Here is a 24,166-nt window from a genome sequence, read left to right as displayed (position 1 = left end):
TCTGAAGTTTGAGTGCCCAAGTGCGAAATTCGAGTGGGGGATGACTCAGCGTCACGTGCGGATGAACCCTAAGCCCTGGGCTGTCGGTGCCGCTCGGTTAGCATTGGCTGCTGCGATACCCGCTGTGATTGGTCGATCGGCATACCCCTGTTTGTATGGAGCGGGCTGTTCGATAGTATACTGAAGTATAGTATGAGAAACTGCTATACATTGGTAGTACCCAAAGGCATAATTAAGATTAAGTATAGTTTCCGCTATGTACACAGGTATTGTATCAGTTCATTATAGGACTTCCCTCAGGAAGTTCTCCCTCGTAAAAGCATTCCCGTCTTCGAAGCCATTAAGTGTAAGGTAGTATAGAGGACCAACTGGCAATATGATCATTCGGCCGGATGGATGCGGTTCGTGGCATTCCTCTACGGCAAACGATCATCTGCTCGTACCAGGTCCACAACTACTTCCCTTGGCTTTGCCATTAATGGTAGTGGTAACCTTGAACTGCGGCGAATCTTCGACACTCTCAAGGTGACCAAGTACAAAGTCGTCCGGTGTACCAAACCAGAACTTTGAATCATCATCCTCATCAAATGACAGCCATCTCACTTCGTATCTTCCAGTTTCGCTTCGCGGAACGGGGATGCGCGCAACAAACGGCTGGCTGTACGGCGACCAGTACCGAACAGCAGCGTAGGCGGTATTCGATGTGGTTATAAGTAACTGCGTCTTGGAATGGTGCCACACGACCTGTCTAACAGTGTGCTCGTGGACTAGCGCCGACAACAGGACTGGTGTGCTCTCCAAATCCCATATCCAAACAATATTTGGTCGCGTCGGATCGACGGTGCCCAGAAGAGTCCCGCTGGCGCTAAAGGCCATGATCGACACGCCCCGGGGCGCCCCGGATGGTTCGACGGGCATACCAAACGCAGAGGAGCTTGACGCTTCGGCATATTCAAGGTCTCCGTCAGCTGCATACCGTTCCCGCCAGACACTGGGGGAATTTTGCTCTATCTGGAATACATGGGACAGTGTGATGGAGCAAGAAAACTAAATCCGTCAGCTTTGCCTTCCATAGAGCAACCATTCGAGGGAATCATACTGTTCGCGTCTTGAGAATGTCAACAGTCCCATCAACTTTTCCAACGACCAGAAGCTCTGACACACCGCGTTGCCCGGTAACAGGGCTCCACTCTATCCCTCTAACACCGAGGTCGAGCGAACTATCGATACCCGAAGGGCCACTATACGTTCTGAAGAGCTGCCCATCAGCCGTGAAAATGAGGACTCTGGTGCCCGCACTCGCAGCATCCCACACGGCTATCCATCTCCCGTCCGGACTCCATTTGAGGCCCTGAGCGTCTATTGTAGGCAAGACTGCTCGGCCTATAAGCTCGTAAGATCGAAACTCATGAATAGTTAATAGATCAACTGCATCCGGCTTTAGAAGAACAGCAAATTGCCTAGTTTTGGGCCGGTATCCGAAGCCATTGCTGTTCGAAAATTTGGGACTTTTGATGATTTGGCTTCGACCAGAGTCCAATTTGAACACTGTGATTTTCGTATTCCAGGCGTGGAAAGAAACAACCTCGTTCTCATCTCCTCCGAAGTCGACGTATGTAGCACCAGGCTCGATGCTTTCGATTTCTGCGTGTAATTGCAACGGTTCCAATTGCCAGACCAGGATCCGTGAATCACTGGCACAAAGCACGCGTCTTCCTGGGGAGCTCACTCCGGCGTAGGAGTGCGTGCTTGAAGGTAGAACAGGCTTGGATCTTGAGAATTTCAAGAACTTCGAGGCAATTTCCTTAAGCTTGACGATCTGTACCTCTTTGAAATCAGGCGATGCCGGGTCAAGATGGATGGCTAGATCTTTGCCATTCAATTGCGCGGCATAGTCGCCATCCTCAGATAGAGAGATTGTATTTGAGACTGGAATAATCATCAGCGATACATTTTGCTACCAAAACGGCTACAAACTCACCCCCTGCTCCGGTGGAGTCCATTGTTGATTTCAGCTGCAGCTTGGTTCAGTAACTGCCGTCGAGATGCAGTACAAAGGTAGTGGCGCGTGCATGTACTCCTGGTATCATGCGCATCCTAGACACTATTCTTCATCACGGGCTTCCTGGGATCGAAATCCTGGGAATGTTTTGAAGGTTTCATTATTTATCTGAACCCACTTTATTGGAAGGCGCCAAGGCTTCACAATAGATTAGGTAAGCAGTACTATGAAAGCACAGCTTTGACTGCTTCTGGTGACAGTCATGCGTATCAACAAACCTCGCAAAGGCGACAATAAAGAAGGGCTCTACTCAGCCCAGGCCCATGAAATATGTAAGCATCTGACCTTTTGTACAACGAGTAATCAGCATATTGTAAACGCAGCTGAGTGGCGTGTGCATGTTCTTTCCCCGGATAAGATAAGAGGATCAACATTGATCCCTTCCGAATTAACTTTATTGTCGGCAAAAAAGCGCCCGCCATCCGCATCGTTTGCGACTTCCAGACTCCAGATACCCTCCGCTAATCGCGACACTCGATTGCTCCTCTCGGGGACAAGAACTACCTAGTTCGTAAAGATTCGTGTCCCACGGTTCTTACCCCCCTGGCTGGGGCACTTCATTCCCAAATCTCTACGCCCAAACGTGACAATGGCGGTCCCGGAGACACAGCCCGCTCCGCAAGGAAGCGTTGCCGACCAGAATGCGCCTATAGCTGCTGCTGCTGAACCGAGAAAGAAGCTCCTTGGAAGACAGTTCTACGAAAGTATTGGAAGCCCGAAGTACATTATTGCACCTATGGTGGACCGGTCTGAGTTTGTAGGTTCCCCTACGAATGTACTTTTTGGATCTCAACTAACCGGCCTGGAGGCGTGGCGCATGCTCACTAGGTCGTTCATGACACCGGAAGACCAGAAAAAGGTTCTCGCATACTCCCCCATGTACCACGCGCGCTTGTTCCGTGAGCAAGCGAATGTCCGCGTACAGCACTTCCACCCAACTCGCGCTGCCGCCGGCAAAGGCGAGGATGAATCGCCGTATCTCGACGGAAACCCTTCGTTCGATCGGCCTCTATTCGTACAATTCTGCGCCAATGATCCTGATGATTTCTTGGAGGCCGCGCGTCATGTGGCACCATATTGCGATGCAGTGGATCTCAATCTGGGATGTCCCCAAGGTATTGCGAAGAGGGGTCACTATGGTGCTTTCCTTCAGGAGGACTGGGACCTGATTTACAGGCTGATTAACCGACTTCACAACGAACTCTCGATCCCAGTCACTGCCAAGTTTCGTATTCAGGAAACGAAAGAGAAAACGCTCGAATATGCGAAGATGATCTTGTCTGCTGGTGCAAACATAATCACTGTGCATGGACGGAGAAGAGAACAGAAAGGTCACAACACTGGACTGGCTGATTGGAGCTACATTCGCTATCTCCGCGATAATCTTCCCCCAGAGACGGTCATCTTCGCGAACGGCAACAACCTGAACTATGAAGATCTGGACCGTTGTCTGGAAGAGACAGGAGCCGATGGTGTCATGAGTGCGGAAGGCAACTTGTCTGATCCGTCAATTTTCAGCAAGCCCCCTCCGGTTGGCAGTGAAGGAAGGGAATACTGGCGAGGCAGGGACGGAAAGGGCGGATATCGGATTGACGCCATGCTACGGCGGTACTTGGACATCATTTACAAGTACGTTCTTGAACAACCTGTTCCGGAAAGGAAGCCTCTTTGGCTTCCCTCGGACGCAGTGGAAGAGGAATTTGAACAGACAACCGAAACGACCGAGGAAGCAGAAGACGGCCCACCTAAGAAGAAGCAAAAGCGCGAGAAGTCGAAGAGAGCGGCCTCCCCCAGTCTTGGTGTAATGCAGGGTCATCTCTTCCAGCTGCTTCGCCCCATGGTCTCCGTGCATACCAATGTCCGTGATGCGCTAGCGAGATCAAGACCTGGCGATATGCCCGCATTCGAGAATGTCTTGGCTCTCGTTGAGCAGGCAATCAAGAAGGGTCTCAAGGAATACGAGCAGTTCCCGGAACGCTTTGAGAAGGATCCGAACCAAGAACTGACCGGATCCAAAGCGACTATTGCCGAGTACGGCAGACCTTGGTGGATCTGCCAGCCACACATTCGGCCACTGCCTGAAGAGGCTGTCGAGCTGGGCGCACTTACTGTGAAGAAGAAGAACGATGGCAACGAAAAGCCTAAGGCGGACGAGTCTTCTGAAAAGGCCACCCCTGCTGCAGAGGGTTCTGCCACTCCTTCGAAGTCGGACGTGGACGCGACCACCCCTGCCACGACGACTACTCCGGACAACCTGGTGAGCGGTTGATATTACGAATCAAGATTCGGTGTTTTTCAGCGGAGTATTGGGACCAGCATCTTATACCCAAGTCGGGCATAGCTACTATTCATGTTAGATATAGACGCATACAGAGCACATAGTACATAGAGCTACGTTTATGAAATCATAATTCTCAACCTCGCTTGACACTCATCAAACTTAGTATCACTTAGAGTACAAACACTGGTATCATAAGCCATATCAGAATAAACCCAAATCCGTAAAACTCCATCCTAGCCCATATAAAACATAAGCCCATCTAGAAATCCATCACAAGCTGCGGCGCCATCTTCTCCAAATCCTCAACCTAACCCAATAATAGTCAGCAAACACAAATACACTAAATAATCACAAAAGAAGAGAAAGAGAAGAAGAGAGAGCAAACCTCCAAAAACCCATCCCCGACCGCTGCCCCCTTCCCCACAGCCTCGCTCCTCTCAAACGCCGCCCTCGCCAACGCCTCTCTTACAAACACATCCACATACTTTGCGACAACCGTATTCGCATCCTTCGCGATCTTGGTCTTCTCATTCTGAAAATGATGATGCAGTAGCCTTGTCAACAACTTCGGCGGAATGACAGGATCGTTCGTGAGCACATCATCAGATGGCTGATCCTTGTGAATGATCTCCGCAAGGATATAGTCTGGTTCTGGTTCTGGTTCCGGCGATGATGCGTCCGAGCGGGCGGAGGACGAAGAGGCGTTATCGTTGTCGCTGTCTTCTTCGGAGTCAGCAGGGCTGGGTGATGATGGTCGGGGGCGTGCGGATTTGGATGAGGAGGCTTTTGCTGGTTTAGGAGCTTGTTTGGTTGTTGGTTTAGTTGTGGCTTTGGTTTTGGGCTTCTCGGCTGGTTTGGCTTTGGATTTGCTGGTGGTTGCTGCGGCGGTTGATGATGATGATGCTGGGGCGGCGGTGGAGGAGGTTCGGCTTGGTGGTTTGAAGGGGAGTTGTCTGCGCTTTTGCGCGGGTTTTCGCTCGGGGGGCATGGTGTGTTGGTTGTTTGTATTGAGGGCCCTTCTTTGGTGGTTAATTGATGATGATAAGGCGTCTCGTCGCGGGGATTTGATCTTCTTGCGCGGAGCGCGGTCCGTGACGCGTGGTCAGGTGATTCGTTATCTATATCTATAAGATAGATACCATCGTTGAGTATTTGGTGGTATTTATGGTGGGTTAGGTAAATGATAGAAGACTATACTCTTCTCACTGCATATAAGCTGCAGAGTCTGCAGGATGAGGTTGGTTCTTTGCACTGAGCTACACTCTAACTCAGACGCAGATCTATCTAAAGGATGGTGTTTGAACTAGGCTTATCGAAGTCAAAAATATACTACTTAGTACCTTCGTTAACGAATGAGGAGCAATGACCCACCTCGTCACTGGAAAATACCACAGGCCTCACGAAATATATTGCTCCATCATGCAACAGCGATCAATAAACCCCGTGCAGACATTCACTCATCAGCCGGTGTCACAACCGTAACATCAAGTCCGGACTTCTTCAATATCTCCCTTGAACGAGCCCACTGAACGCCAAATAGCCCGGAGTTGAACCGACACGACCAAAGCTCAAGGAATCTACCCTCCTGGTCTTCAATCCGATCAAGTTGTTCCTTCATGTCTGCGATGGCAAGCTCGGTATTCTCCAGCACAATGTTTTCAGGGCTGACCATCCTTCCCAGCCCTCGCGATGTGAAAAGGCAGATGATCCAATGACGTTTCCTGCTGTCGTTCTCGTAGTCCTTCTCCTGCGGTGGAATAATTAGAGCAGTCCCCTCTGGCAGTCGAGCTCTTCTTGTGCCAACGCTAGTCGTAATAGTATTGTACCTGGGCTTGGAAGAGAATTGTCGGCAGTGGGATCGATAGATTTCATATGCAGCAGGGTACTGTCAAGTTCTTAGTCAAATCCATCCAGCATCCCGAGGGAGATGCTACTCGAGACTCACATTGCTTCGGAAGACCCTCGCTATTCCCTTTCCCCAGGTGCCACGGCAGTTACATGCATCTGCTTTCCATCAGCTTTTACCTTCACATTCGCTGGGTAGAGAAACGTACGAATCAGTGCTGCTCCCTCCGGGGCGTCGAAAAGACTACCTTGAATCTCTAAGAGATTGCCTGCGGTGCTGCTTGGCTCCATATGTACCGAGTGTGTGTTAAATCTGATAGAAGAATTCTTCTTTCTATCAAGAGCAACAGGAGGACCAACTATCACACGAGGAATATATACTCAAAAGTTATTCAATCAGGAGCGTGACTGAAGCCATGAGAGGTAGTAAAGAAGTCAATAGACACTGAGAAAAAAAAAATCCAATTCAAAGAAGGTAACTACCGTGAATACCATGGACCATTGCTGGAACTCCCGCACATTCTGCTCATGATGGCAATAAGTGACCTTTTAAGGAAATACAACAGGCTCATTTGATGAAAAAGTGAATGATGATAATGACAAAGAGTGTGAGTACAAAATGGATAAGCGGATCGGTTTGGGGTAATGGACACGTCAATGCAGGCTACTACTGCGTATTCCCGGACTTTTCATTCCGTTCTGTTCCCTGACGGGAAAGGAAGTGACGAAAGCCCCTGGATTTTGTACTTGACTTCGACCTGACATCGCCGTCCGTAGCATCACTAGCTTGTGATTCTTTCTCGGGAGATGGCGCCTGTGTGCCCCCACAGGCCCACGAAGAGGTGGTTGCAACCGAAATAGGAGCGCTCTGTGAACTGGTAGATTTCAGTCTTCGACTCATGGTTCGTGAGACAGTTTTGAATAAACCGGAGCCGTGATCCGGGGAAGAGCGCTCCAGTCGTGCAATTTCACCCATCATGGTAACCCCGTTGGTCGCGAAATTTTCCTCTGGGATTGGAATATATAAGATGACTCCTCGGTTTGGAGCCACGTGAAGAATTTCCTGAAGAGCTGCCTGGATCAGAATAGTGCTACGAAGGTTGGTTATTGGCGCGATGAGATACGGCAGTGCAAAGACTTTCATCAGGTAGGCTGGCAGGTTTACTCTGCCGAATTGGATGCATGCATCCTCTTGGATGGTGGTCATCATAAGGGTTTCGGATTTCTGAAAGATGCGTGCCATATGGGACGAAATGTTCGAGACGAGTGACTCCACTTCTTTGACCTACGCCTTGCATGAGAATGGTAGCCCAAAAAAAGTCCTCTCGTTACTGGAAATTTTGACTGAAGCCCACCCTCACGCACCTTGGTGTTGGTCTTGATCTCTACCACCACGACAGAATCCTGGCTGATTTGAGTTCTGGGTGAGGTCAACGGGCCCCTAGTGCTGAAGGCGTCTTCGAAGTACTGGCTTTTCGTTCGAGTCATCGGCTTCTCCTCCACACTCTTACGCTCTATATGAACTGGCTTGACATCCAGTGGTGCACCGCCAGTCAGAGCAGAATTCGGGGCCTCATCGTCGTCCTTCTCTTCCAGGAACATAGACGGCCTCACGGGATCCCTTTCTAATTTGTTCTTCTGCTTGAGTGTTGCCTCGGAGACGCTGACTGATGCGAACGCTTGGAACGTGACGGGCGACTGGAGAATAGGTACTGGTGGAGAGATACTGCCAGACGACGTATTCGACAAGTCGTTACGTCGTCTTCGCAGGGAGAAGTCAATCCTGTGGCGCCTTGCGGTCATTGCGGCGTAGGTGTAAATGAATTTCGGTAAAGATTGACCGCTGTTTCTTGCTAAAGTATAAGAAGTAACTGTATGGGTTGACTTCGATTCTTTTGTCAAGGTTGTTCTGACGCTGATTAGATGAGGGATATGGGACTCTTAGAAGATACTTAGTACTTCCTGCCATCACTGGTTTTACCCCTGGGTACATCTGAAAATACTAGAAAGGCAGGTGCTAGCTACCCTAAACGGTAGGACCACTCAATATCCACAGATGGCAATCATAGGTCAGGCTTGCTATACACCGATATCCACCGACCGGCTGTACGAGGCTCACAGTCGAATGACCATACCCAACTCATAGCCGCCAGTCCAAACCACGAAACCTTAGCATACACTCAAGCCAGAAACCCGAGATAGTCGAAAGCAGAGTTTCCGCTATAAAATATCTTGTCGATTCTCCGTCTCCTGTCCCACACGATCTCTCCATCCGACCGACGTTTGATATAGAGGATCCGGTGCTGAGGAATGAATTCCTCGGTTGTCTCTTTCTTCCACGCGTTGAAGCCAGACTCCAGACGGCCTTCGAATCGGTCTTCATACCCAATGACGTAATTGGTCCCATCAAAGGCAGGGTCCCAGATAATACGGTTGATTATGTCTTTGATATTAATTAGCAACAATGCCAAAAAACGAGTCTTCTCATATACCTGCTGCAGGACGAAGTCTATTCTCCACGGGCTCCGGCTTCCGTGAGCCTGAATCAACAGGCTTATCCGCGACCTCAAAGGAAGTAGGCGTTGGGGTTCTCGATTGAGCATCTGGCCGAGGAGTCGAGCTACGCTCGTAGTCCTGCTCCGGGACATCGTAAACTCCCCGCTGTGTCTCTGTCGATGGTTCTGAAGCCATGATATCGATGCCTATCAAACAATTCTGTTCTGGTTTTGTCCTGGAGGTGCTTGGTTGAATGCTGGGATAGCTGAGGACATGTTCATAGGTTATATATTATTGCTAGAGAACAGTGCGACATAACCACAAAACCAACAACTTGAAGTCTACCATGCTGCCCATTCTACTACTGGTTCCAACATGTTGTCCAAACATGACCAAAGCACGTTGCATGGAAGGCATGATAGATCCACCGCATAGCATCAGATTACACACTATGGTGATGTCCTGGATGAACTGTAGCCATAAGTGGGAAAGTGAGTCAAACGAGAGTGGCTTAGCGCACTCCCGGGATGAAAATGTGACTCACAGTCGAGCGTGTTCATTATGAGTGATGTTGAGTCAGACTTGGCTATTGACTATGTGACGATGGAGAAAATTTCAAGAGGAAGTAACATTGAGTAGCATCAGCTGCAAAAACATAAGTTATTTCGGAAAAGAAAGGTTAGGGACGAAGTACTCCCGCAGAGAACAAAAAAGGAAATTTGAGCTCCGATAGGGGGAATCGAACCCCCGGCTGCCGTGTGAGAGACGGCGATGTTAGCCACTACACCATATCGGATCTTGTTGGAAATCCTGTATAGTTTTTAGCTTATAGCCCACAGCAGTTGCATCTATCCCCTGTCTTCACGCTAGTTGTTGAATAAACTAGGATTGAGTATGAGAGAACATCCAGACTGTAACACGGAGTGAGAAGCAAGGTTGAAGGAGGAAACCAAACTTAGAACGTGCGGGTAGCAGAACCCCGCGTCCTCAAGGTACACAGTCTTGGCTCCAACGGATGTCGGGTCTCCTCACGCGGCGGACCAAAACCAACTATTTTACCCGCATTCGCGCGCAAACGCGTCTACCTAAGTCCAAAGACTCCTCCACCCCTCAATCCGCAAGCTGTATAATGATCACTGTCAGACCGACATCAGGATGAGTGACGCGACGACTTCTCTGCTCACAGAGCACTTCAGCTACACGCCCTTAGTCAGTATGGCCCTTTGGCGACGCGCTGTTGAAAACAACCCAAGCTGACTAGGCGAAGTCTCTCATAGATGACATTATCAACTCAATCAACAATTTAATCTATCAAGCTATTTCCAGTCTCGAGACGGGTCTATTGGGAACGCCACCAGAGCGCCTGGGGTTTTCACATGCGAACAACGGCTCGACGATACCTGACACCGACGAAGACGGGAATGTCATTTACCCAGAGGCACAGCTGGAAATTGAAAATGGACTGCATCAGCTAGAAACACTACTCGAGGCGACAGTCGACAAAACTTTCGATAAATTCGAGCTTTTCGTGCTGCGCAATACGTTCAAAGTACCCGACGATCTGATGGGATGGATTCGTCTGAAGCACTACGAGGTATGTTGAACTACCAAGCTTCAAGCTCCCCATGCTCCTCTGACCAGCCGGGGCTCCTTTATTAGAATCTATGTTTGGACCCCCCTTCCGATGCCCCTACTCCAGAGACAATCTCCGCCCAGCGAAAGAAGTTACACGAAACCAAGAAGTTGAATCGGGCGCTGAAACAGGAAAGCGCACGGAACGAGGCCGTCATTGCTCAGTTACGCTCCATCCTGTCGAATACGCAGACCGCAAAACAGGCGAACGATGTCGCACCCAACGGTCAATCGAAATTGGACTTGTCATTCTTGACTTCTAGCCCAGCTGCACAACAGCTACGTGTCGGCGCCGCTACGGGATCAAATACTCAACACACACCAGTCACCACGAACGCTACGTTTATCCTGTCCCAGCTTCCCGCTCTACAAGCGCTGCTCATAGAACTCCGGCCAAAATTGGCAACTCTACCACATTTTGGAGATAAAATGGACACGGAACCCAAAGCCGATGCGAGACGCGAGTACATTGAGAGCAGAGTTAGGCTGCACCTCGAAAGGGCTGGTCAGCTGGCGGTTGGTAGTGATGGTAATACCGTCGTTGCCGGCCGTAAGATCGATATTGCAGAAGCACAGGCTCTTGAGGCTATTACGGGAATGCTTACACAAGGAGACAAGAAATCAGCCTAAAGGCGTGAACTGAGAAACACTGGGACGGCTTTCGTCCCAATTCCATTAAGGAGATCTATTTCACACAATCAACCGAGTTCATGCAGACCACGACACGCTCCATGTCTGCTGGTCCCGTCTGAATGGAACGACGTCCACCTTGTCCGACTTCAAGATGTTCGGGATTTTCTCATCCTTCTTATCGATGATGATGAACTCCTTCTGCTCTTCGCCAATGCCATAGAAATTGCGACCAAACTTGCTCATGAAGCCCTCGACAATCTCGGGGGTAATGTCTTCCTCCTTCAGGACGCCGTTCTCGCAAGCTTGCTCAAACGCGTCGATGACAAGCTGGGTGGTGTGGGGCTGAGTGAACACACCGGCGGCGATCTTGTCGCCTCCTCTCTTGGACACAGCCGGGTGAGGTGCGCTGTCGGATCCGAAGAAGAACTTGGGGTTACCGGAGGCTGCTGCGCGCAGAAGGGCATCACGATCCGCGGGCGTCTTGGCGACCGGCTTGCAGAAGCAGAACGGATCTCCCGCCCAGGAATCGATAATAATCGACAGATGGTGGGCCGTGACTAAAGCAGGTGTTAGTGGACACTTCTTCAGCTATGGGGAGAGCCCTCACTTGTTCCTGCAACAGTAGGGCCGCACTTCTTGACAGCCTCAACCGCAGCAGCGGTGGTGCAGTGCTCGAGAATGATCCTCAGCTTGGGGAAACGCTCGTGCAGCTCGAGCAAGGTTGGAAGGAAGCGCTCCTCTGCCGTCAAAACGGTCACATCACCCGTGGACGGGACTTCGCCGTGCAGGTTGAGGATCATATCCTGACGCTCCATCTCAGCGAAGACGGGGTAGAACTGAGTGTAGTCGATGACGCCCGAGGAGGAGTTAGTAGTAACACCAGCCGGGTAACTCTTAACGCCAGTGATGCCGCGCTTCTTGGCATCGATGATGGTCTCGGGCGTCACGGTCTCATGGAGATACAGAGACATGAGATAGTTCACATTAGGCTCGATGGCCTGGAGACGCTGCTTGTACTCAAGCGCGCGGTCAACGGTGGTCACGGGAGGGACCAAGTTCGGCTGGTGAAAGACATCCACGTTACTATATTATCTCAATTGCAATGCAGCAAACTCACCAACCACACATGAATATGGTCAGAAGTTCAAAGTAGTATAGAGTGTTGGATTTACCATAACAAAAACCGTGTTGACACCACCCTGTCTAATAGTAGGAGTAACAAGCTCCATCATATCACCATCGCGAAGATGCACTTTATTCCACCAACACCCAATTAGCCAAATTAATCTTGGACACCCTCCCCATCAACGCCAGGTACAATTGGCAATCAATCAATAAAATAGTACGCACCATGAAAGTCCGCGGAAGCGGGGAGCTTCACGCCCTGCAGCTTGGAGAGAGGCATTCTTCTTCCCGAACAATAGTAGAACTTTGAGTACCGAGGTATAACCAAGTTGGGCTTGAAGATGCGAGGAAACAGCATGAACTAAATACTGTTTCCAATCAATGATGTATAACAATCAAATAGCTGGATAATTTTATAAAACAACAATTTCCCATGGGCCGGGTTTTCCCCGCCAATTTTTTGTCGCGGGGGAATTTGGGATCCATGACCGCCTTGATTGTGATTGGTTGATGTGGGGGCAGGCATGTGATGTCACGGGGATGCCCGCGCTGATTGACATCCTGACTCGTAGTTGCTTAGTTCACTACTAGTGTTTATTCCTGGGTAGGGAGCCTTCTACATCGTGTCGTTCCGGACGGTTCGGGATGTGGAGGGCGCCGCATACAAGCGTTCTTCAAAATAGTTGTGTTCCATGGACCAACGGCCAGCTTCTATACTTATTGAAACCTAGGTGTTCTGAAGATGCAAGATCCAGTTGTTTGCTACCGCCATGTAATGGGCCCGCAAGGGATAATACATCCCAGCCTACAGTCAAATGAGCATGGCTTTAAGTGATTGCGTATTAACAGGCTTTGCATTCTACTTACATTGACCAGTTTTGCTTACCTTCTAGGATCGTATACGGTTTAATATTCTACTTACAACAAATGGAGAAAGCTACAGAATTGTGAAAATCACGCATAAGTCAGATTCAAACGAGTGCTATCATCCTCGAAGCTCAATCACGAAACACACAGTGCTTTCAATCTCAAAGTCCACCGCATCATTCTGTCATCACCTGTGACATCTTTACGAGATAACCCTTTCACTTAGAATTGGCCTCCAGTAGGTTGGCTACCGCTGGGCTGACCACCACTAGGCTGGCTGCCACCGGACTGACCGCCGCCGGGAGAGGAAGAGTCGTCATCAACCGCTTCACCACCGCTGGAGGTGTAGATGAAGCTGTAGTTGGGGTCATAGGTGGCAGACACATTGACAGCAATAGTTACCCACCCGAAGAGACCATCGTCCAAACTGTCTCCAAGGTAGACGTAGTTCAGGACAGGGTCAGAGTCGGAATTCTCAGTCTCATCGGAGAAGACACGGTCCTCTGCGTTGGTGGTGAGCGTGACGGTGTTGGTGTTGTATGGGTAAGTAGCCTCCACGTCGTCGATGAGATCCTGGTCCCAGAAGAGCTGACCAATATGGGCAACAGTGCCGCCAGTGATGGTGTTGTTGTCAAGCACAGTCACGTCCAAGTGGGCAACCATGTGATGGTGGGTCGTGCGGCCGGAGTAGTGGCCTGGGAAGAGAGACTCGAAGGTGACAACACCATCAGAGTCAGTCTTCTGAATACCACGGAGGAAGGTGGCGTTCAGGTTCGAAGTGTCGTCGGTATTTCCGTTGCCGTTGGCGACCAGGCCGGAGTAGACACCGGTGGCATTGCAGTTCCAGATATCCCAGTACAGGTCGGTGATTGGCTCGCAGGTCTCAACGTTGATGAACTGGCCTTCAATCACCACGGGAACACCTGACTGATCTTCGCGGACGTCCGACCGAATGTACTCGCCAGGAACATAGTAGGGACCAGTCTCACCCTCCGGGTTCAGAATGCAGGTACTGGTATTGGCAAAGATCTCGCTGGCAGAGGAGTCGGGTGTGATATCAGACCCAGTCACAAGATGGGACTTGTTGAGAACCGAGTCAGTATCCCGTGCAGCAAGGCGCCTCCGGTGGAGGTCCACCAAGGCTCTACGGCGAGCCTCGGCACGAGCATTGAGACCACTGCGCTCGAACTTGGAAGCACAATTCTCCAAGCCACGACGCATGTTGGATTTGAAGTTCAGAAGGTCAGAGTTGGCTCGCTTCTCCTGATGGCCGGGATGAGCAGTGGCAAGGACCGCGCATCCTGCCGCAGCCAACTTGACAACATTCTGAAGATGCATTTTCGAGGTAGCTCAAAAGATGAAGTCCAAGAGATTTGGAAAATTGGAAAAGAAACGGGCGATATTTGCAGGCGATGGAAGCTAGAGAGGCTTTGAAGAGACTGATTTCTGGTGGATGTCCCTCAAATGCCTCCTGGACGAAGAGCCTTTATACGCTGCTTCCTCCATCATGAGCGTTGACATCAAAGTGCGCGTTGCCGATGAATTGTGCAGTCTATACCCATCTGGGCGCGGACGAATTTGCCATTGCGCGGAGTATGTTCCCTTGCCGAAGCGATACCAATCCCAAAGACGAGTACAGTCGTCAGCAGTGGATGGAATCAATGGCGAGCTTGTACTGATCCCTGCTTGCTCTATCCAATGTTGCGGGCCAAAAATGAGCGAAAGCGTGCTCGAGTGATGAATCTACTTGCCGGGAAGGAAGATGACGAATCCCTCCCACCGGCCAAGACCACTGGCCGCGGGGACGCTGCGATGAAGCTCGCCCGCCAAGACTGCCTAATGATGTCCCTCAAGAGACCACCACTCCAGACGCCGCGTGTCATTACTATCCAGATCTCACTGATTGGCTTGGCTTTGAGAGAAACTGCGATGATCTGCACATCAGGGCTCAATATTAATCCGGTATCATTAAGCACGATTATGATTCGCGATAATTTGGTGGCTGTGGCTCGTGGCCCCGGCGCAGGCGTTTTGAGTACCTACGGAGCAATACCCGTAGCCTTGGCAAAGCGAAGACTGCTTGCAGCCCTAGATCCAGCCTGGTCGTGAGTCACGCTGTTTGGTAGGAATTTCGGGCCTCAAGGACCCCATGATTCCTGTGCAATGATCCCGCTGTCCACTCCAAGAGAATTTTGCGTGTTTCATTTATATGGTGGCTTGTGGGGACCCTAGATGAGACCTCCACGGAGACCTGAGGGATACTTTGAACTCGCTCGTTCTCGGTTGATCGGCTTCACTTGGCCGTAGGCTGAGAACTGAGAGGAGACATGTGTTAGGCGAATATGCCGAACAGAAGATTGCAGTGCTGATCGCCCGCCTAGCCAAGACCTGCGCAATTAAGCTCCGCCTTGGAACAGACGTGGACATGATACTAGGTTGGTGGAATATGAAGACAATGGCCCATGCATGGTCTGGATAATGGCCCCGTGCCACTGCCTCTTCGCGCTATCTTTGGGAGATGATCGGCACCTGGATGGCGAATGCATCGTCTCTGAGGTGGATGGCATCTCACTTGGGCCTTGCTACAGCGAATCTCTCTAATGATGTAAATTCTACAAGCCGCATACTCATGGAAGCAGAACAAGAAGACGGTGCGGAGAATATCCAATTAGGGCAATTTTCAGAGCGGAGTCTAGACTTCCAACAGGCCGGCAGGATCCAAGAAATGTGGAGAACATGCAAAGCCATCTTTGCACATTAGCAGACTGGATGCTATTGACGGTGGCATATGGTAGTCTGAACATCAAGACGTGCGCACACTCTGGAGAGATCGAGGCATAGCTAGTAGCCCAGTAATACATGCGCTTCTATAGAGAATAGATTACCCCCACGGGTCTCTCTGACATTGGTGGAATCATTAAAGCCACAGGAAGCAGTGGCAGCAGCTGCCCCATGTGAAAGCTGGAGTCCCTTTGGCCTGTATTACTTTGCTGTTCGACTGCCCCATACTAGAAGGGGGGCAGGCCCCGACTCTCAACCCATCACCGAAGATGGAACGAAGGGTGCGAAAGGTACCATTGATAGGACCCGACAGCTCTCATGCCCATCAGCCGGTGTCTCCTTTTGATCCAAGATGTTCGATACAAATGAGTGGCGTTTCCAGCCGGGCTTATTCACACCAATAGGACCGGAAGCGACAGATGTGTTACACAGAAGCCGAGTGCCTTTGTCCAAGTCCAAGTCGTCCATTCGCGCTGCTTGATGCACCGACCTCTCCTAAGCGCCGAAGGGGACAAGGCTGCATCAAGTCAGTTTGAAGGATTCCTGCGTCTTCGCGCTCATGCAGGAGACAGCAAATAGGCGCGGCGCATTTCCCATGGGCGGCTATTTGGCTTTCATGGCTGAAGGGCTCTCGTGAAGATGTTTCAACTATTCGCGCTTTGTGCGAGGCCATTCTTTATTTTTGGCAGCTGAAGAATTCTGAAGAAGTCAAGATGGGCTATTTATTGCTTGCATAAGTAGTTGACGAGGTCTGCAGGTTTTTTCAGGGTCTTCTCTATCTTGTTTGTAACACTACCTTCCTTACCTTCTATAGCTTCAATTCATTCCATTCCTTCTACCATTAAGACCTGTTTTCTCTTTCAATTCGTCCACTTCACAGCCTTCTGGCAAGGCTCTTTCTTCTTGATTCTTCCCCATTTCCACACCACTCAACCCATAAAAGGAGAAGAAAATAAAACATAAGAAACTATGGATCGCAGCCTATCCTCCGAATCCACCATAACCACAACCATAACCTCAACGGCATCCATCGAAGAAGAATCCAAATTCCTCACCCGCACCCAACACCTCCGACACACCCGCCTCGCCCTCGCCATCCTCACCTTCCTAACCTCCATCCCAACCATCGCCTGCGAAGCCGTCGCCCTCCACCACTACCGCCAAACCTCCCCCTACGCACGAGTCTGGCTCAACCTGTGGCCTCTGAACCTGGACCTAAGGCCCACTATCGCCTTGCTCGCCTGCGGCTGTGTGATAGCATTCCAGAACTTGCTCTATATTGTTACGGCTGTTGTCCCTTCTGTGGGTCGTCCCTCACATTCCCCCTTTAGCATATGATACTAATGGCTTTGACACCAGCCCCGCCCTCACATCCGCCTCCTCAACCTCCTCGCCGCCGCAACAGCCCTCTCGGGCTTCATCGCCGCGCTCGTGGGCCTGGTATTCGTGATTTACCAGCCTGGAGCGAAGCACCCGAGCGGGTTCAGTGAGATGGAGACGCTTCATTCGTGGACGTGTAAGTGGGGGGTTGTGAGGGATGATTATACGAGCAGTGGAGATGGGACTGTTAGCGCTAGCGCTAGTTATAATGCTACCGGTGGGGATGTTACAGTGCCGGTGCATTTCAAGCGAGATTGTGAGGTTACTCGGGCTGGGTTCGCGTTGCTTTGTGTGTTGCTTGGGTTGGAGGTTGTTATGGGGGGTGTGGTTGCTGTGGGGGTTTGGGTTAAGAGGAAGGTTGGTGGGGTGAGGGGTGGAAGTTTGGAGGATATTGGGAGAGGCGGAGAGATGATGAAGGGGGAGAGTAAGGTTTCAGTGGGGGGAGTGGAGAAGTATCCAGGGACTTGAATTTGAGTTGATGAGTGGGAGGCGCGTGGTGGAATTGGGGTTGATTGGGGTGTGGTAGATAGTGGATGGGCTGGGAGTATGATGTAATGTAGGTAGGTAAATTGATATCATCTTGATAGGGCATGCACTAGATACTTGAATGTATTGTAAAGCTGGGGGCGTTATAGCTTCGCTCCTCCTGTCGCTTTACTGCTATCCATCCTCACCCCCTCATCGTCCTGCTCTGCGACTTCTAGTACGGGCATCTCCTTCGGCATCATGCGTCTTGGGCTGCTCCCGGGGATAACGGAGTACTTGGAGAAATCTGTCACTCCACAGTAATTGCGCAGGAAGTCCTCATCGAGAGCTAGGAGCCCGTTCACAGTTTGTGCTGGAGTGTTCAAGATCCCGAGGATTGCGTCGGAGAAGATCGTCTATGTTATATTGTTAGTATGTATCAAAGGGAACGTGCATGCTGATAGGATCATACCGGCTTCCTCAAATCAGCCTTTCGCGAATCGCCATCATTCGCAGGGTTCATCTCGGTTGCTGCGCTTTCAACAGCCTATCCACATAACCATTAGCCAGCTACCACTCCAAACGGAGCACTCAACATACCGTAGCAGGCCATATACTAGTAATAGCCATATCAGACTTTCCCTCTCTCACCCAATCCATAGCCAAGCCACGAGTAAGCACACTCATCCCGACCTTGCCTGTGCATTGTCAGCACTGCCCAGAACCCTACTCGATATCCTGAAGACTCACCCATAGCATAAGCCGTCTTTCCCCTGAAGAACCTCGAATAGATCGGCGGCGAAACCACCACAATTCTGCCTTTCCACCCATTCTTCTCAAACACCGGCAACGCCGCCATGATAGTCGCATACAGTCCCTCCGGATTGACCCGCTGCATCAGCTGGAACCTCTTGAGCGGCGTGTTCGCAACAGACGACCACCATATCGCACCCGAATTGTAGACTAGCACATCCAGCCGACCACCAGTAATCCGTACAGTCTCGCTCACCAGATTATCGACCTGGGCGGGGTCGCGCACGTCGACTTGAATGGGGTGGGCGGTGCCGCCGGCGAGGGCGATTTCGCGGGCAACGGTGTGAATGGTGGAGGCGGGGGAGTTGGGGTCTGGTGGGAAGGGTGCTGTGGTGTCAGGGGAGGTGGCAGATTTGGCGGCTATAATTACTGTATAAGGATATCACTTGTTAGTAAAGGCGGGTTATAAACATGGATATGGAGAATTGTGTTGTTGTCTCGCATACCGGTGTATCCGTTCTTCGCGAGATCGATAGCGATCTGGCGGCCAATGCCTCGGGAGGCGCCCACTACTAGGGCGACAGGGTTAGGCGAGCGAGTGGCCATGATGTCTGTTAATTAGACAAATAGATCTTGCCAGTTGTTGAAGAGTAGGTCTCAACTGGCATATCGAGATGCTGTGAGTTGATATAGAGGTCCAGGCTCGGTCATCCTCGGTAGATGGAGTGATTAGTAGTCTTTGGCCGAGCGCGCGGCTCGGCCCGTTGACAGACGGTTTAGTATGGAGATGAGGGGTTCATGGAACAGCATATGTCCTGCTGTTTATTGAAGACATGAATGAACTAGACACAAGGTGTGAGTAAGTATCTGTCGTTGAATTGCTGGACGGTGTTGTAAATGGTCATCCACTGGTTCTCCTTATCGCAGCAACCTCGGCGTTATCACTGCATCTCCATTGCCGCATCTCGGCTCCGATTGGTCGTATTCATTACATAATCAGCTATCATATCCTCCACCGCCCTGGCAGAATCTCGCGTCTTTCACAGCGTTTCACTTTTCCACTTCAGCAACAGAACTATACTTCACAGCTATCTATCAAAATGCCACCAGATATGGCCTCTCCCTCTGCCGAAATTGACTTGGACGACGAGCAGTATGACTCTGCCGAAGACGAAGACTTTCAGCTCGACGCAGCCCAAGATGACGCGGACTCGGGCATGTCCGATTCCGACGAAGAGGAGGCCGCCGACGAGCCAGCGTCTAAGCGGCGGAAGAAGGATACCAAGGATGCGCAAGGAGCCGGTGATGACGACGAGCTGGCTTCTGGGGATGAGGCGATGATCCAGAAGGCGAAGAATAAGAAGAGGAAGAAGGGAGAAGACGGGGATGTGGATCTTGATGATGAGGAAGGAGGAACGGGAGGTTTTGTGCGGACGCGCGCGATGAAGATGCGAATGTACGTGATTATATACATTTGTCTGACTGTCTACTAGATACATTTGTACTGACGCAATACTATCGCAGTGGAGAGGAGCGCAAACCTCTCGCGAAGATCGACGGCGCTACAGTTGACGTGGACGCGTTATGGGCGAAGATGAACGCTCCAGACTCGGGAGTAGATGCTTCTTCAGCGCAGGATGAGAGCAAGGAAGCTACGCCTGCGGCTGGCCAGACCGACGGGGAAACGGCAGGTGGTGACGAGGCGACCCCCTCCGCACAGGAGCCCCAGACGAAGTATACCGAAGAGATGGTGAAGATCAAGCGCACATACAAGTTTGCAGGAGAGATGATTACGGAAGAGAAGATTGTGCCCAAGGATTCAGCGGAAGCTAAGCTATTCCTGGCGGGCGAGAAGGATGCGGAGACCGTGACTGCTGCAGATGTAGACAACGCAGCGAATGCTAAAGACGCCCTCAAACTGCGCAGACCGCTTCGACGACCTTCCCGCTTCGATCCGAATCCCACCGGTTCGATCAAGAAGAGCTGGGAGAAACAGCCCGTTACAGAGGCGACGGCTGGACAGGAGAACGCCCGGGGACCAAAGATCAACACGGTCGAGAAGTCGCGTCTGGACTGGGCTGCGTATGTGGACCAGGCTGGAATCAAGGACGAGCTCAACGTGCACAGCAAAGCGAAGGAGGGATTCCTGGGTCGCATGGATTTCTTGGACCGCGTGGGGGCCAAGATAGACGAGGAGAGGAGAAATGCTCGTCTGAAGGGGCTTTAAACTGGCTTAAACTTCAGTCCCTCTATTCCTTTGGCTTATTGACTCGCCTCTCGGTTCCTCGCCAAATCCTTCTCCGAATTTCCTCACATGCAGGTGCGGAGTAATGCCAGGGATCTTCAGCACTGGTTCCCTTGTGTCCACGCCTCGACTTCTCGACTTGGCACGTTTCCCAGTCTGCAAGCCCGGCTGGCTACACGCCTCAAACAGCACGGGATACCCATGCGGTGTGATATTAACTACCATCCATAGCTGGGGGTAGCACCGGACACGTGCCTACGGCTTGATCCACCGGGCCATACTCATCTCCGCACTACGCGGTTCGCTTACGCGGATGAATGCCACTGGTTGGATGGGCGTATTTACCTATGCATCGAACTAGCATGGCTGGCATAAGTGCCAGCTAAAGCGATATTATGACTTATGACATGTGAATTAGTGGGGATGTACGATATTGTTAGGATGGAAATACCTGTTGATCCAATAGAGTGATATTGGTTGCACGCGCTGTATAGCTAGCTACATAGTACCTTTTGATTAATTTCTCTACCTAATAAAAGGACTTAGGAAGGAAGAAATGGAGAAACTTAACGAAGCTCCCTCAATCGACCCTCTGCTGACGTCGGATCCAAGTAACTTGCAACGTAGTCGGCTGCACTCGAGAAGGGTGTGTGATGCTAACAATCCCCACGTATCTCTGACTACATCCGAGGAGTCTCGGTATCCCTAAGTAGGACTTTACCAGCACCATGCAAACACCCTGAAATCCATCCCGCCACGCACAACCCCATGCTTTGTACTGCTAATAGCCCTGATTAGCGCGGCACTGATGTTGACTTCTTCTCCGGGGAAGTATGTCCACAAAATTGCTTTTTCATCCCACAATAGAAGCTGGCCGCACAGGCATTCCAGCATAAGTCGCAACTGTAGTGAGGATCTCACCTCGATTTGGTATACCCCATGACCCGTTCTTCTCCAGGGCGTGATCGTAGCAGCTTCAACATGATTTTGTAACAGCTTAAATTACGATGTTCGTATAATCGCGCCGCTTATTACCACATATGAGTCCTGTTTCCCCCAGATGCTCTGTGTAAAAGCCTTTCGTGTCTTCGATGTACCTATTTCCATTTTAACTTAGCTATTGTCGGGATAAATGCAGTAATTGGCGTTGTACAATGCCTCAACGGCTCTGGAAACGTGTATAGCTCGTTGCAGTGGGACACCCAAAAAGTACACTCATGAGGAAGGCAGACAACTTCTGTCTATAAGATTTCTGCCATACGCCGTGCTGAAGGTTCCCAGTTTTTCTCCCTGGTCAGATTCTTGATGACATCTCTCATCACTGAGGTCAAGTATTCAGCATAAGAGGAAACAGTTCCACTTGATTAATCGGTAGATGCCTTTTTATGAATCACAGACATATGAGGACTATAAATCGGCCCAAGCTATGATTAGCAAACTGCTGATAAATACCACATGTCCATTTCCTTTCCAGAATCATCATCTTTGGACTTGATCCAGCCCGCTATTAACACCAATGATGGCTCGTCCCATCATCAACCTGACGGATTCCCTCATGCGTTCTTAGAGGTATGGATGACTTGAAGATACCTTCGATCAGCCTGCAATGGACATGAATTCCACGCAAACTAAGTGCACCACAGAATATTCTCATTATCTTAAAAACGAGCGACAAACTCTCTAAGAGGAGTGATGGCTTCCATATCTCGTCAATGTGTTAGTGGAAAAGATGTCTTTTTTAGCCATCTAAATTCGCCGATTGATACTTTCTTTGCCAGTTGGATTTTCCCTTGTCTTTCACAAGCATCTCCAGGCCAAATCCGTAAATATTGTCCATTGGCGTTAGCTGCGAGAAAAAGGCACATGGGGGCAGTATTCCCCAGCTCATCTCCCCATCATTCTCTTCAGTGACTATTGCCGAGTTTGTTGCATGATAACTCATTATCCATTGAACTTTGCCAATTTTATGGGGCGGAATAAAGCAGGAAGAATTATCTCCTGGTTTAGTTTCGTGGGGTTACTTGACCGATAGTAGCGTTGCGTGACCGTATGGAGTCGCATGGTCTCTCGATGCAGACATATAGCTGGATGTTGACTTTCCCACTTAAAATTAGACCGGATGAGTAGTCGCCATATTGTCTTGAACATGACGAGTATTCAATGGCAGTCAACATCTTCGTGCCAGAGCCAACCAAATAAATAAATGATAGAGAATTATACCCCGAAACATATATTGAACTTGCAAAGTTCATTAGGTCTCGAGTTGACCTTCGTTCAGAACAAGCAGGTAGTTGCCCTATATACCTGTTCCGAGTACCAAACCTGAGCCAGGCAATTGAGTAGATAAAGGTTTGATTAGAGTGTTATGTTCGACCTAGCATTATGCAAACCGGGGCCCTAGATAAGCTGTACTTAGTTCCGTAATAGAACTAACCGACAATCATAGTTCATCGCTTTCTCTTCTTTTCCAAGGCATATCCTGCCATGACCATTCGGAGAGAGTCCAGAATGTCTGTCTTCTGCAGCTAAAAGTCCATGCGCTTTCTCGTGCGGAGGTATTGGGACTTTTTATAAGCAGCGTCTCGATATCATCGAAACACGTAAATCGAACGGCCTTTCCCAGCCTTGAACGGTTTTTCTCGAGATCAACGAATAAGTTTAGTGCCACATGCTTGTAGGGAAGATACTGGCTGACATCGTGCTGGCTTAATCGATCCTAAAGGGCCATGCTGGCATGCTGGCAGTCCTCGACGCCTCGATAAGTTCGGGGAGGTATACTTCTGTTATTGCTGGTATTGCTGAGTTGGGGTAGTGTATAGGAAAAGGACATGTCGTTTGGGATATACCCCTAAATAGTTAATACTAGTAACGATTATATTATAGTCAGTCACATTTATCTTCTTTTCCAAAACATATCCCGCCATAACAAGCGTTTTCCAAACCGGGTCCCATCTATACTTATCCCCTGAGACAAGCCGTAGCAAGTCTTCTCTGGGCCGTGAACCAGACCAAGACTGTTCTATACACCCATAGTCGCATGAGGCTCTATATTTGGGGGAAAAGAACTGACACAACGGTTTTATCGTCAATGTGTATTTCCCCACGAACTGGTCTGTATTGCTTTAGCCAATTTATCAATTCTCCAACAGTCATCTACCGCCTCAGCCATAAGTAATAGGCTTACCGCTAGGTAGAGCGCTGATACTTAGCAACGGGTATGACTTCTTGACTTATTGCGGCTTCCTAGTGGTTATGGACATTAGTCAGATACTCCCTGGGAGCTAGGATCAACAATCCAAGAAGCTTCTCCTTGGCAAACATAACGAGTAGGGGTCCCGTTATGGCATGCGAGTCTGTGATAGGAGGGTCACGGAGCCCAACTGTCCGAATATTACGATTAATAAATAATTTAGCAAAGAACAGGATTAGATGAAGTTGCTTATCCGAAGCCTAGAACTTGACGAAAGGTCAACGAAGCGCGTTCGAATAACGAAGGAAAGGATGTACAAGAAGATCCAGAGGAGATATTCCAGCAAAGAACAGACGGCAATCGCTGATGTATAGAGTTCGCCTTCTTGACGCAAGATACTCCCGTTCCTTG

At 50.1% G+C, this 24,166-nt stretch overlaps 12 protein-coding genes and 1 non-coding gene across 13 annotated transcripts; 6 read left to right on the top strand and 7 right to left on the bottom strand.

The window, feature by feature from the left end:
• Nucleotides 1-51: 51 nt before the first annotated feature.
• On the bottom strand, nucleotides 52-2,003 carry An01g10710 (uncharacterized protein; the record flags this gene model as incomplete). Its single annotated transcript, XM_059743781.1, has 4 exons — nucleotides 52-254; nucleotides 444-1,011; nucleotides 1,100-1,929; nucleotides 1,982-2,003. 4 exons carry the CDS (start codon nucleotides 2,001-2,003, stop codon nucleotides 52-54), a joined length of 1,623 nt encoding a protein of 540 aa, XP_059599770.1.
• A 648-nt stretch (nucleotides 2,004-2,651) lies between these two features.
• On the top strand, nucleotides 2,652-4,331 carry An01g10700 (uncharacterized protein; the record flags this gene model as incomplete). Its single annotated transcript, XM_059743779.1, has 4 exons — nucleotides 2,652-2,819; nucleotides 2,871-2,975; nucleotides 3,027-3,593; nucleotides 3,771-4,331. 4 exons carry the CDS (start codon nucleotides 2,652-2,654, stop codon nucleotides 4,329-4,331), a joined length of 1,401 nt encoding a protein of 466 aa, XP_059599769.1.
• A 271-nt stretch (nucleotides 4,332-4,602) lies between these two features.
• Nucleotides 4,603-5,331, bottom strand: An01g10690 (uncharacterized protein; the record flags this gene model as incomplete). Its single annotated transcript, XM_001389449.1, has 2 exons — nucleotides 4,603-4,650; nucleotides 4,729-5,331. 2 exons carry the CDS (start codon nucleotides 5,329-5,331, stop codon nucleotides 4,603-4,605), a joined length of 651 nt encoding a protein of 216 aa, XP_001389486.1.
• Nucleotides 5,332-5,796: 465 nt separating this feature from the next.
• Nucleotides 5,797-8,879, bottom strand: An01g10680 (uncharacterized protein; the record flags this gene model as incomplete). The annotated part of the gene is made up of 7 exons (XM_003188493.2): nucleotides 5,797-6,228; nucleotides 6,289-6,347; nucleotides 6,398-6,547; nucleotides 6,936-7,413; nucleotides 7,554-8,031; nucleotides 8,574-8,631; nucleotides 8,681-8,879. The coding sequence occupies 7 exons, from the start codon at nucleotides 8,877-8,879 to the stop codon at nucleotides 5,797-5,799; spliced, it is 1,854 nt and encodes a 617-aa protein (XP_003188541.2).
• Nucleotides 8,880-9,408: 529 nt separating this feature from the next.
• On the bottom strand, nucleotides 9,409-9,480 carry tRNA-Glu (CTC). Its single transcript has one exon. It is a non-coding gene; the product is annotated as a tRNA-Glu (tRNA).
• A 359-nt stretch (nucleotides 9,481-9,839) lies between these two features.
• Nucleotides 9,840-10,946, top strand: An01g10660 (uncharacterized protein; the record flags this gene model as incomplete). Its single annotated transcript, XM_059743756.1, has 3 exons — nucleotides 9,840-9,897; nucleotides 9,962-10,278; nucleotides 10,344-10,946. 3 exons carry the CDS (start codon nucleotides 9,840-9,842, stop codon nucleotides 10,944-10,946), a joined length of 978 nt encoding a protein of 325 aa, XP_059599768.1.
• A 78-nt stretch (nucleotides 10,947-11,024) lies between these two features.
• An01g10650 (uncharacterized protein) lies at nucleotides 11,025-12,354 on the bottom strand (the record flags this gene model as incomplete). The annotated part of the gene is made up of 4 exons (XM_001389446.1): nucleotides 11,025-11,506; nucleotides 11,557-12,010; nucleotides 12,122-12,201; nucleotides 12,300-12,354. The coding sequence occupies 4 exons, from the start codon at nucleotides 12,352-12,354 to the stop codon at nucleotides 11,025-11,027; spliced, it is 1,071 nt and encodes a 356-aa protein (XP_001389483.1).
• Nucleotides 12,355-13,163: 809 nt separating this feature from the next.
• Nucleotides 13,164-14,279, bottom strand: An01g10640 (uncharacterized protein; the record flags this gene model as incomplete). Its single annotated transcript, XM_001389445.1, has 1 exon — nucleotides 13,164-14,279. The coding sequence occupies one exon, from the start codon at nucleotides 14,277-14,279 to the stop codon at nucleotides 13,164-13,166; it is 1,116 nt and encodes a 371-aa protein (XP_001389482.1).
• Nucleotides 14,280-14,639: 360 nt separating this feature from the next.
• Nucleotides 14,640-16,359, top strand: An01g10630 (hypothetical protein; the record flags this gene model as incomplete). Its single annotated transcript, XM_059743736.1, has 5 exons — nucleotides 14,640-15,046; nucleotides 15,249-15,376; nucleotides 15,530-15,592; nucleotides 15,815-16,012; nucleotides 16,223-16,359. The coding sequence occupies 5 exons, from the start codon at nucleotides 14,640-14,642 to the stop codon at nucleotides 16,357-16,359; spliced, it is 933 nt and encodes a 310-aa protein (XP_059599767.1).
• Nucleotides 16,360-16,691: 332 nt separating this feature from the next.
• An01g10620 (hypothetical protein) lies at nucleotides 16,692-17,570 on the top strand (the record flags this gene model as incomplete). The annotated part of the gene is made up of 2 exons (XM_001389443.3): nucleotides 16,692-17,024; nucleotides 17,082-17,570. 2 exons carry the CDS (start codon nucleotides 16,692-16,694, stop codon nucleotides 17,568-17,570), a joined length of 822 nt encoding a protein of 273 aa, XP_001389480.1.
• Nucleotides 17,571-17,731: 161 nt separating this feature from the next.
• An01g10610 (uncharacterized protein) lies at nucleotides 17,732-18,926 on the bottom strand (the record flags this gene model as incomplete). Its single annotated transcript, XM_001389442.1, has 5 exons — nucleotides 17,732-17,983; nucleotides 18,040-18,114; nucleotides 18,168-18,265; nucleotides 18,318-18,749; nucleotides 18,827-18,926. 5 exons carry the CDS (start codon nucleotides 18,924-18,926, stop codon nucleotides 17,732-17,734), a joined length of 957 nt encoding a protein of 318 aa, XP_001389479.1.
• Nucleotides 18,927-19,657: 731 nt separating this feature from the next.
• Nucleotides 19,658-20,547, top strand: An01g10600 (uncharacterized protein; the record flags this gene model as incomplete). Its single annotated transcript, XM_001389441.3, has 2 exons — nucleotides 19,658-19,776; nucleotides 19,845-20,547. The coding sequence occupies 2 exons, from the start codon at nucleotides 19,658-19,660 to the stop codon at nucleotides 20,545-20,547; spliced, it is 822 nt and encodes a 273-aa protein (XP_001389478.3).
• A 1,473-nt stretch (nucleotides 20,548-22,020) lies between these two features.
• On the top strand, nucleotides 22,021-22,249 carry An01g10590 (hypothetical protein; the record flags this gene model as incomplete). Its single annotated transcript, XM_059743711.1, has 2 exons — nucleotides 22,021-22,134; nucleotides 22,166-22,249. The coding sequence occupies 2 exons, from the start codon at nucleotides 22,021-22,023 to the stop codon at nucleotides 22,247-22,249; spliced, it is 198 nt and encodes a 65-aa protein (XP_059599766.1).
• Between the last annotated feature and the right edge of the window lie 1,917 nt (nucleotides 22,250-24,166).

This window comes from Aspergillus niger (genome assembly GCF_000002855.4).
Source record: "Aspergillus niger supercontig An01".
Taxonomy (NCBI): Eukaryota; Fungi; Ascomycota; class Eurotiomycetes; order Eurotiales; family Aspergillaceae; genus Aspergillus; species Aspergillus niger.
This window is presented reverse-complemented; position numbering and strand designations above follow the sequence as displayed.